The 12,851-nt window shown below is 38.9% G+C and overlaps 1 protein-coding gene across 6 annotated transcripts in view; it reads left to right on the forward strand.

The window, feature by feature from the left end:
* The window catches only part of LOC115219703 (protein kinase C delta type), a 161,656-nt gene that overhangs the window by 105,241 nt on the left and 43,564 nt on the right, over positions 1-12,851 (forward strand). For all 6 annotated transcript variants that reach the window (XM_029789889.2, XM_029789922.2, XM_029789905.2 and 3 more), the window contains one exon: positions 1,997-2,192. In XM_029789889.2, the coding sequence (XP_029645749.1) occupies positions 2,066-2,192 (127 nt within the window). In that variant the 5' untranslated portion in view covers positions 1,997-2,065. The remainder of the gene's footprint in view (positions 1-1,996; positions 2,193-12,851) is intronic.

Here is a 12,851-nt window from a genome sequence, read left to right on the forward strand (position 1 = left end):
AAATGTTTTTTCTGTAGGAAACCTAGGACTATTCAGATGTTATCAACAAAACATCTATGGCTACATAGATATTTGACCAACTCATCTCCCAGGGCTACACTAATATAATCCACTCAACATCTTTGCAAACACTGATATCACCTATAACTCTCTTCTACTTAAGTCTGCTCTAATGTACCCTACTCACTACTTTGAATTACAATGATGTTACCCACATCACATTGGGGTTACACATTGCAACTAGGACTTTACTGATGTAATCCACAAAATTCTTAGGCTTCTTGGATCTAATCCATTCATATTCAAGGCTATATTAATGTTTACATGTTCAGTACTCAATTGCTGACCCCCACACAACACTTAGCTTACATAGTTCTAACCTGCTCAGCACCTTGACTACACTGATCTTTATCCTCTCAACATGCAGAGCCATACTGATGTTACACAGCATTTAATATTATCCATTTTAGTCTGTAGTAATACTCATGTCACCCTAAAAATATATACAGGCGCAGGAGTGGCTGTGTGGTAAGTGGCTTGCTTGCCAACCACATGGTTCCGGGTTCAGTCCCACTGCGTGGCATCTTGGGCAAGTGTCTTCTGCTATAGCACCGGGCCGACCAATGCCTTGTGAGTGGATTTGGTAGACGGAAACTGAAAGAAGCCTGTCGTATTATATGTATATATATATATATATATATATATATATATGTATGTGTGTGTATATGTTTGTGTGTCTGTGTTTGTCCCTCTAGCATTGCTTGACAACCGATGCTGGTGTGTTTATGTCCCTGTCACTTAGCGGTTCGGCAAAAAGAGACCGATAGAATAAGTACTGGGCTTACAAAGAATAAAGTCCCGGGGTCGATCTGTTCGACTAAAGGCGGTGCTCCAGCATGGCCACAGTCAAATGACTGAAATAAAAAAAAAAAGTAAAAAAAAGTAAAGTAAAGTAAGCTATACTGGTATTACTCTTTCAGTACATTAAATGTATTACATACATTCTCAATTGTTAGTGTAACCTGATAGTCTTTTCAATTTCCAATACTCCTCAGAGAAAATGAGATGAGAGGGTTACTTGTATTTCATTGAAAATGGTGCTTATAAAATTTCACAAGATTTTGTAAGGTCATTCTTATTGATAAATACAAATCTATTTATGCAAAGGTGTATGCAAACATGTGTCTAAATAAATGTTGAAAATTTTTTTATTGTTAGTTTGATGTTCCCATTCAACTTCAGAAACGACTTCAAGTCTGGCAGGCCTACATTTTATGGTGGTAGTAGTAGTAATAGCACATCGTGTAGTGGTGGTAGTAGTAGTAGTAATAATAGCACATCCTGTAGTGGTGGTGGTAGTAGTAGTAGTGCATGGTGTAGTAGTAGTAGTAGTAGTAGTAGTGCATGGTGTAGTGGTAGTAGTAGTAGTAGTAATAGCACATGAAGTGGTAGTAGTAGTAGTAGTAGTAGTAATAGCACATGGTGTAGTGGTAGTTGTAGTAGTAGTAGTAATAGCACATGGTGTAGTGGTGGTAGTAGTAGTAATAGTAGCACATGGTGTAGTGTTAGTAGTAGTAATAGCACATGGCGTAGTGGTAGTAGTAATCGTAGTACATGATGTAGTAGTAGTAGTTGTAATTGTAACAGTAGTAGCATATGTAGTAGGAGGAGTAAGAAGAGGAAACAGAGGAAGAATGAGCACTCATTAAGTCAAAAGAAGGATATCTTTCTAGTGATAATAATTATTATAAACATAAAATTGAAATGAGAGTAAGATAAAAAGCAAGAAGTTGTTGTGTGTTGGCGAGGTTGATCCACTGTTCTAAATTACTCCACACCTTATAAAGTGAGAAGTCTTCTAAGTTACATACCTTCTAAAATCACATACCTTCTAAAGTTAAGATCATTCAACCATAAAACTTTACAAACACAAAGCATTTGTTCTTTTTATGCAACAGACATTCTATAGGTCTTATTTTCTTTTTGTACTTTTCAGCTGTGCCGTCGAAAGAAGCAACATATTACACAGTCTTCTGGTGTTCACCAACGTTTTTTAATCCAGAAAATGACGAGTGTTGGCTTCATTCGAGTCAAACTTGTCCAGGTGGTCAAAGGGTCTGGTTTGGCTGATGCAAACAAAAATGATGTATTGGATACCTACATAGCAGTCAATGTCAAGGAAGCTCTCTCAGGTATGGAATTAAAATTAAAATCTGTCACCTGCCCCAACATTTCTGAATCAACATTATACCTTCTTTAAAATCCCTCTATTTATGGCAGTAAAGATACCCTTTAGCTTTCAGATTACTCTGTCAAATGTAATACTTAACTATTCACATTGTTTTGAATTAATCATACTTTATGTCATAGCTTTGAGATTTCAATGATGTGATGGTTTATTTTTAGAATGACATTGCAGGGTAGGTGTGAAAGGCCAGATTTGATAGAATATTTTGCTAAAGGGTTAAATCCACAAATTTATAAATTAATATTCATAATTTCTTCTTGCTGTTGATGTAATGTTTTAGACTCTTACTCCAAATTGAGTTTATAGTTAAAATGTAAACTAGTATAGGTTATTTTGCAATCATATGAATCTGGTTTTGATCATACTGCATGGTTCTTTGGGCAAGTGTCTTCTACTGTAGCCTTAGGGGACCAATACTTTGCGAATGGAATGCCAAATGGAAACTGTGTTGAAGCCTCACTCCCTCTCTCTCTCTCTCTCTCTCTCACACACACACACACGTACACACACAGAGACAAACAAGGCCTTAAGCCAACAATGAATTTGTTCTTCCCAGCATACTTAACCCTCCTCTCTCTTAGTCTTTTTTCATTTGTAGAGACTCTTTGTTCTTGCACATTATGAGGTAACCTCATTGATGCTGGTGCCTTGAAAAACAGCACCTGATAAAGTGGTTGATGTTAGGAAGTCATCTGATCATAGAAATCATGCCAAACTTGTTTGAGTGAGTTGTGGTCCCCTACCTCATCAGATCTGGTCCAAGTATCCAATGCATGCTTGCATGGAAAGCAAGTGTAAAACTGATGATGATATATGTGGCTGTGTGGTAAGATGTTTAGTTCCCAACCACATGGTTCTGGGTTCAGTCCCACAATATAGTACACTGGGCAAGTGTTTTCTACTGTAGTATCAGACTGACCAAAGCCTTGTGAGTGGATATGGTTGATAGAAATTGAAAGAAGCCTGTAGTAGACATATGTATATATCTTTGTGTCTCTGTTTGTCCCCTGCACCATCATTTGACAACCAAGTTTGGCAAATGAGATTGATAAAAAAAGTGTTAGACTTAAAAAAAATTACTGAATTCATTCAAGGTAGTGCCTCAGCATGGCCACAGTCTAATGACCTAAACAAGTAAAAGTTTAAAAAATGTGTGTGTACATATTTATACTGACATCAGTGAAAAAGGCAACAATGCTGTTGTTTCTATTGTGATCCTTTATATGCCATAAATCAGTGTTTTGACAAATAGGGTTATAAGTATTAGACGAAAAGATGTACTATGGTCTATGTGATGGACTAAAAACCACTGAAGGTGGTATACCAGCATGGCTGTAGTCAGTAAAAGAGCTGTAATAACTCCATCCAAAGTCATGAGACCTGTTATTAGGTTATGTGAATATCTGTGTTTGTTTTATATTTCACTTGTTTCAGTTATTGGACTGTGGATATGCTGGGACATTGCCTTAAAGGATTTAGTTGAACAAATTGACCTCGATATTTTTTTTTTTTAAAGTCTAGTACTCATTCTATCGGTCTTTTTTGCCAAACTACTAAGTTACAGTGATGTAAACAGACCAGCACTGATTGTCAAGTAGTGAATGGGTGGGGATAAACACAAAGACACACACACACATGCTAGACAGTGTATCAGATAGAATCAAGGTATTGTAGCTGAAAAATGTACATGGATGAATAATGTTATGCTTGCACTTAGTAATTCTGTGAAGAAAGAGGCATGGAAATACCACCATGAAAGGTTACTAAATGTGGACAATGCGTGGGAGGGGAGCCTTCCTAATATGGATCCAACTGAGGGAGCAACCATCAGTGTTGACAGCAGTGTGATAGATAAAGCAATTAAGGATATGAAAATGGGGAAGGCCCCTGGTCCATTGGGAATTACTGCTGAGATGTTTAAAATACATGGCAGAGATGGATATGGTCCAGTCACTTGCATAATTAATCAGGTTATTCAAGGAGACATCATCCCTAATGACTGGCATAGCAGCATTATAGTCAGCTGTTACAAAGGTAAAAGAGATGCCTTAGATAAAAGTAATTACAGAGGTATCAAATTACTGGACCAGGTCATGAAAGTTAGAGAGAGGGTTATAGCTCAATAAATTAGACACAAAACTAGAGTAGATGAGGTACAGTTTAATTTTTTGCTGAGTCGAAGTACCATTAATGCTTTCTACTTAGTCAGGTAACTTCAGAAGTATTTAACTAAGAGTAAGCTATTATATTTGGCATTTGTTGCCCTGGCGAAAGCCTTTGACCGAGTCCCTTACCATGTGATGTGGTGATCTCTGAGGAAGCTAGGGATTGATGAATGGCTTATGAAAGCTGCTCAAGGCATGTATAGAGGTGCTGTCAGGAAGGTGAGAGTTAGTACTGAGTATAGTGATGAATTTAGTGTGCATGTAGGCATTCAGCAGGGGTTGGTTCTCAGTCACTTTCTATTCATTAATCCCCCAGGCCATCATAACAGAGGAATTTAAGACCAGCTGTTCCTGGGAACTACTACATGCTGATGATTGTGCTCTCATAGCAGAATCTTTAGCAGAATTAGAAAAGAAATTGGAGGTATAGAAGCAGTCTTGAAGATAATTTAGCAAAGAGTAAGGTCCTAGTTAACAAGAAAACAAACAGGACTCTTCTCCCCTCAAGTAAATGGCCCTATTCGATGTGTAGGAAAGGTGTAAGCAGTAATTTCATTTGGTGTACCCAATGCAAGCTATAGACACACAAGAGGTGCAGTGGAATTGTAGGGAGGTTAAGGGAAAAAGTTTTTGTTTGTGGAAAATACACAGGTGTCATAAAGTCTGAGGAGAATTGATTTTCTCAAATGCCCTGGAGGCTCCCTAGAGGTAATATATAGCTTCTGTTACCTAGGCAACCTATTTAGCTGGAGGATGTTCTGAAAGTGTCTCACTAGAATACGAGTTGGGTGGGGGAAAATTCAGAGAACTATTGCCCACGGGCATATGGTGTAGTGGTTAAGAGCGCAGGCTACTAACCTCAAGATTCTGAGTTTGATTCCAGGTAGTGACCTGAATAATAATAACATTGAAAAATACCTTAGGAATGAGCACCCAGGTTCGAAATTTCCCTAAGACACCTGATGAAGGCTGGAGGGTATATCAGCCGAAATGTTGTGTTAACAACAAACAAGATGAGGACAAATATCTGTCAATTGTAAATAATGTAAATAATGAACTATTGCCTCAGTTGACAACTAAAGTCTCTTTTTCCAAGCAAAGTTAGGTTGTCTTCCATATCTACCATCATGACCCACCCACTATATCTCCCTATCTCTCCTTCCCTATATCTCCTACACCTTTCACATTCTACTACTTTCTGTTCTATCCTCCATCCTATATCGCCCATCTTACCCTTCTGCATACTGGTATTTCCCATCATCTGCACCTCCACCCTTGTTCAGCACTCTCTATACTAACCTCTACTTCCACTTGTTTACTCCCATCTCTCATTCTTATAAAAGCATCAACTCTCTCATCCCTTCTCATTATCCACCATTCTTGTTCTTTCTTGTGTTCACTTTGCTTCTTGAGAGTTTGCTCTTGCAACCCATCTTATCTCCTTCAGCCATATATCTCCTTTACAATTAGACACCTGTGCTTGTCCATCTATCATTCTATAGCCTTTTGACATCTTGTATACAGTCATTCACCTCCACCATCCCCTTTCAAATACTTCTTTGTAGTGGGACTTTTCCTTCCTTCTTCTCCTTCTGTCTTGCAAGTTACATGGCAACTTCACAAGAACTGGTGGAATTAAAAAAGCTACCAGTATGCTTTGTAAAGTGGTTGGCATAAGGAAGGGCAACCAACCATAGAAACCATGTGAAGGATGACACTGGAGCTTGATGCCACCCTGTAGCTTGCTGGTTCCCTGTCAAACCATCCTACATATGCCAGCATGGAAAGCAAACATAAAATGATGATTATATATATACAGAGAGAGGAAGAGAGAGAGAGAGGAGTTAGTTTTGGGGGTTGAAAATGCACCTGAGTCTTAAGATGAATTATAATTTTAAATATTTTAACATTTATCAAAATATCATTCTGGTTTCCTCAACTTTTCTTTATCAGTAGTAAATTAAAAAAGGAATTTAGAAGAAATTGAAGATACAAGAGAAAATTTGGAAAAACATGTTTAAAAAATTATTTGATGAATTCATAATTATCACACATGATTGAAAGTTTAGTAGCAATGAGTTATATTAACAATTAGATATGATGAAGTTTTAAAACAGTCAGAAGAAAAAAAAAGGAAGAAAAAAAAGATTGTTTTTGCAATTTCTGTCATCGTGCATGAAGGGGGATTCTTCATTGCTGGTTTTGCTGGTAATATCTTGAACAGTTTTAGGCTGAAATTGCTTTGTATATATAGGTTTTTAAGATGTAGGTTCAAGCTCTGATTGGTTTTATAATGTCACTTGTTTGATAATATCACTTTGATAAGTTTGCTAATGTCACTTGTTCTTGTCCACATGTGGTCAAGTATTTTGGTTGGCTGACTGCTTGAATATGTCACTTGTTTTTCAGATCGTCTGGTCACAAATTCTGGTTGGTTGACTTCATGGTGACATCATTTATTTATCGACTGTTTTGAAAATGATACTTACCTTAAAACAGATATCTAGTTTAAACTAACAGACTCAAAACAATATCTAATATTTTCTTCCTGCTGTCCAAAACATTTGAAAATCAATATACCTTTTAACTTGGCAAGAAGAATTTGCACATTTGTATCCAATCCTGAAACTCTGGAAAAATGACTCCCAAAACTTTAAAATATATTACTTGAAAGAAAACTCCCAATCTATTTAATCAATCATGGAATAGAACATAATTGGCACCCAAGAATTACAAAAAACAAGAAAGCCCCCCGATACACTTGACATTTTACCTTATATATCAACACACAATCCAAGGAACATGGAAGCATACAACATCATCCATCAGAATATACCCTTTTTGATGAGCAATCTACAAATGAAAAAGTCATGTACTCTAAAAATTATCAAAACTAAAAGACAATCTAAGTCTCTAAAAAGGCTACTTAGCAGTGTCAAATTACCCACCGAAAATACAATCCTAACAGTCGAAAAATGTAATCAGCCTGATTACAGAACCTGCATCAACCTCATGGAAGGTTCAGCATATGAATCCAAATCAGGGTAAACATTCAGCATAGAAAATCATTTCACCTGTGCATCAAAGAACTTAACTTATGAGTGGGTGCTAAAAAGTTCCTGGCTTTAAGGGCATTCTTTTCTACTCTAGGCACAAGGCCTGAAATTTTGTGGGGAGGGGGTCAGTTGATTAGATCTATATCAGTATGCAACTGGTACTTAATATATCGACTCTGAAAGGATGAAAGGCAAAGTCGTCCTCAGTGGAATTTGAACTCAGAACGTAAAGACAGATGAAATACTGCTAAGCTCACCGCCTTCTGGCTTTAAGGGTATTGCGAAAGATCTGGTTGGGGTACTGCGATAAGTGTGTGAATCTGAGAGGGGAATCACAACTGATCCTTTTCTATTTTCTTTTACCCAAAGCCAGGAACTTTTCAGCACCCATTCATATGTTATCAAATATAGTGGGTATGGTGGGTTATTACACAGGACAAATGAGGTGGACTCTGAGGGACAGAATGACAGTACACAGGTAACAGATTCATGATCCCACAACAAGGAAAATTCCTGTGATTAAACATCTAGATCTGTGTCCCACCAACAATCATCCAAAATACCAAATTTTCCCTCTATACTGATGCACTGGAAACATTTCAGCCCAGTTCTCATTAGAAAGATGAAAATATGTTTATTAATAAATCTAAACCACAACTAAATACTATATAACAACACACTAGAAAGAGGAAACTCAATTTATTTAATAAAAAATGATAAGAAAAAGCAAATAAATTAAAAGTTGAAGTCACATGCTTCCTCCAGGATTCAAAACTCTAACTTCAAACTACTGTATAATTATACCTTGCACTTTCTCAACACTAGTTGCTGACATCACCCTAGGCTTAACCAATTAGATTTTTTACTGGTTAAAACTGCACCCTTGGGAAAAAAGAAATAAACATTCAGCGGACTAAGACATGTGACTTCGTAAGGGATTCAGGCAACTGGAATACTAGACAACTTTCAGACAAAAACAAGTTACCAAGACCTTTGCCAAGCACATGATGTATGCAAAAAATCAACCAATCAGAGCACTGGATCTCTACTGGTCAAAAATAAGTGATTAAAACAGTCGATAAACAAATGATGTCACCAGGAAGTCAACCAACCAGAATACTGGACTACTGCCAAACCAAAATATGTGACCAGGAGATCCAAAAAGCAAGTGACATATTCAGGCAGTCAAGCAACCAAAATACTTGACCACAAGTGGACAAAAATCAAAAACAAGTGATAGCATTAAGTTTATAACCAATTAGAACTTGAACCTGTATCTTAAAAACCTATATATACAAAGCAATTTCAGCATAAAACTGTTCAAACTATCGCCAGCAAAAAGAAAGTCCCTTCATGCATGATGACAGAAATTGTAAAAAAATCTTTTTTTCTTTCTTTTCTCTTACTCTTTTAAAACTTCATCATATCTGATTGTTAATATAACTCATTGCTGCTGAGCTTTCAATCATGTATTATTGTTATGAAATTCATCAAACATTTGAACTAATATTTTTGTCTATCTCTGTGATAGAATTCATTTTAAGATTTAGATGCATCAACACCACGAATCAATTCTTCTTTATTGTTTCTCGCGTGGGAATAAACCTCTTTCCTCCATACACAGACAATATATATATATAATATATATATATATATATATATATATTATATATATATATAATATATATATATAATATATATATATATATATTTATTTCGTCTTACTTGTTGTTGTCTAAGATAACCTTAGCTCACGCATTTCCTTAACTGCAACATATTCATTCATTCATCTATTAAAGTTTATCACACAGTCATTCGTCTCTAATTTTGTCTTAGACTGGCTCTCAGATTCTTCAATTCTATTTACTATTATCAACATTTGCTGTCTTGTTAAATTAACTATGCCACACAAATCCCAAAATTATATATTTCTCCTATGCTTGAAAGAAGGAGTGTCGATATGTGCTGCATCCAAGAAGTAAGGTGGAGAGGAGGTTCTGCTAGGTTCCTCACAGGCAAAGAAGGGGATATAGCTTCACATGATGTAGAAGACAACTAGAGGTTTCTACGAGACAACCTGCTGAGGGCCACTGACCAGATCTGTGGATGGTGCAAAGTCCCCTCTTGACCCAAAATAACGTGGTGGTGGAACAATGTTGTTGACAGAGCTATTAGGGAAAAGAAACAGACTTGGAAGGACTGGAAGAACGGTGGTAGCAGGGAATTGTATCAGACTGCCAGAAGGAAGCTAGGAGGCAGGTTTATTTAACCAGAGGGGAAGCACATAAGAAAGAAATTTGCCAGTGTTCTGCGCTGTGAGGACCAAAGACTTGAGGTATTTTGTGTTGCAAGACAGTGTGTGAGAGAGAATCGTGATGTTGTAGGAGAGAAATGTGTTCGCATGGATGATGCAAAGAGACAGGTTTGGAGGTGCCACTATGAAAGGTTGCTGAATAAAGAAAATGAATGGGAGAAAGAGAGTCTGCTGAATGTTGACCCAACAGAGGGACCAGCTATCCGAGTTGACAGTACCTTGGTAGATAAAGCAATTAAGAGTATGAAGACAGGGAAAGCCCCTGGCCCATCAGGAATCACTGCAGAGATGCTCAAAGAATCTGGCAGTGCCGGCTATAGCCTAGTCAGCAGTATAGTTAACCAGGTGATACATGAAGGAGTCATTCCTAATGACTGGTGTAGCAGCACTATAGTCAACTACTACAAAGGAAAAGGTGATGCTTTAGGTAGAAATAATTACAGAGGTATCAAGTTGTTAGATCAGGTAATGAAGGTCACAGAGAGGGTCATAGCCCAACTAATTAGGGAGAGAGCCAGTTTAGATGAGATGCAGTTTGGGTTCGTGACAAGGAAAAGCACCACTAATGCTATATTTCTGGTAAACAGCTGCAGGAGAAATACCTAGCTAAAGATAAACCTCTGTACCTGGCTTTTGTTGACATGGAGAAAACCTTTGACAGGGTTCCCCAATCCCTTATCTGGTGGTCAATGAGGAAACTAGGGATAGATGAATGGTTAGTGAGAGCTGTGCAAGCCATATACAGGGACGCTGTCAGTAAGGTGAGGGTTGGCAATGAGTACAGTGAAGAATTCCGGGTGGAGGTAGGGGCCCACCAAGGTTCAGTCCTCAACCACATCCACAAATCTCTTCAGGTAGATGGCCCTGCTCAATCTGTAGTAGAGGCGTAGGTAGAAAGTCTATAAGATGTACCCAGTGTAAGCTATGGACGCATAAGAGGTGCAGCAATATCAAAGGAAGGCTAACTGGGAAGATAGTTTTTGTATGTGGCAGATGCTCCGGAGCAATAAACACTGAAAATATGCAGAGAACAACTTCTGCCACATTCCAGGGAGAAAAACTAGAAGTAGTTGATTGCTTCCACAACCAGTAGCAGGGGCGGGTGCGCTAAAATCATAGCTGCTAGAATAAGAATAGCCTGGGCAAAGTTCAGAGAGCTCTTACCTCTTCTGGTGACAAAGGGCCTTTCGCTCAGAGTAAAAGGTAGACTGTATGACGCATGTGTACAAACAGCCATGCTATATGGCAGTGAAACATGATCCGTGACTGCTGAGGACATGCGTAAGCTTGCAAAGAATGAAACCAGTATGATCCGATGGATGTGTAATGTCAGTGTGCATACTTGACAGAGTGTAAGTACCTTGAGAGAAAAGTTTGACCCAAGAAGCATCAGATGTGTGCAAGAGAGACGACTGCGCTGGTATGGTCATGTGGCGAGAATGGATGAGGATAGCTGTGTGAAAAAGTGCCACACCCTAGCAGTTGAGAGAACCTATGGAAGAGGTAGACCTAGGAAGACCTGGGATGAAGTGGTGAAGCACGCCTTCGAACTTTAGGCCTTACCGAGGCAATGACTAATGACCGAGACTTTTGGAAATATATGCTGTGCTTGAGAAGACCTGGCAAGCCAAATGAGACCATAACCTCGTGGCCTATGCCCGGGGCGTAACCAGCCCACTTATGTGTACCTTTCCTTCATTGGATACTAAACTCTGCTTGCGAAGACCTGTTGAGGCAAGTGAAATCAAAATCAAATTCGATGACTGGCATCCATGCTAGTGGGGCACTAAGAGCACCATCCGAGAGTGATTGTTGACAGAGTGGCAAACTGGCTTCCATGCCGGTGGCACGTAAAAGGCACCATTTGAGCATGATCATTACCAGTGTTGCCTTACTGGCACTTGTGCCCCGTGCTAGTGGAGCGCTAAGAGCACCGTCCAAGTCAGTAGCAGGGATGGATGTTCTGAAAGTGTAGCTGCTAGAATAAGAATAGCCTGGGCAAAGTTCTGAGAGCTCCTACCTCTGCTGGTGAGAAAGGGCCTCGCACTCAGAGTAAAAGGTAGACTGTATGATGCATGTGTGCGAACAGCCATGCTACATGGCAGTGAAACATGGACTGTCACTGCTGAGGACATGTGTAAGCTTGGAAGGAATGAAGCCAGTATGTTCCGCTGGATGTGTAATGTCAGTGTGCTTACACGACAGAGTGTAAGCGCCCTGAGAGCAAAGTTGGATTTAAGAATTATCAGATGTGGTGTGCAAGAGAGACGACTGTGCTGGTATGGTCATGTGTTGTGACTGAATGAGGACAGCTGTGTGAAAAAGTGTCACACCCTAGCAGTTGAGGGAACCTGTGGAAGAGGTTGACCCAGGAAGACATGGGATGTGGTGGTGAAGCACGAGGTAATGACTAGTGTTTGAGACCTTTGGAGATATGTTGTTCTTGAGAAGACCCGACAAACCAAGTGAGACCATAGCCCTTAGCCTATGCCAGGGGTATAACCAGCTCTCTTATGAATACCGCTCATTCATTGGACAATAAACTTTGCTTGTGAAGACCTATTGAGGAAAGTAAAATCAAAATCAAAATCACTGACATGGCCGATGACAGTATTGCCTGATTGGCACTTGTGCCAGTGGAACGTTTAAAGCACATCCAGATGTGGGGGTGTAACTGGCCCACTTATGAGTACTCCTCATTCATTGGACAATGAACTTTGCTTGCAAAGACCTATTGAGGCAAGTGTAAACAAATGAAAATCAACGACATGGCCGATGACAGTACGGTGTGATTGGCACTCCTACATGAAAAGAAGGACGTAAAAAAAAATGGAGAAATGGCATACAAATAACAGGACATTAACAACAGGTGTCTTTCAACTAAGGACGAATTAAATTAAGCTGGCGTGTGCGAACATGAAGCCTTATGGCAGGGACATAAGAGATGACAGGCATGGGGAGGAATATAGATGTTGCAGATGGTGGTTGAACCAAGAAAGAAAGGTCAGGCATGGCTGAACTCCAGTCATGTGGAGAGAAGGATAGAAGAATAGGGAGGGACAAGAAAA

Source organism: Octopus sinensis, linkage group LG1, assembly GCF_006345805.1.
Source record: "Octopus sinensis linkage group LG1, ASM634580v1, whole genome shotgun sequence".
Classification (NCBI taxonomy): Eukaryota; Metazoa; Mollusca; class Cephalopoda; order Octopoda; family Octopodidae; genus Octopus; species Octopus sinensis.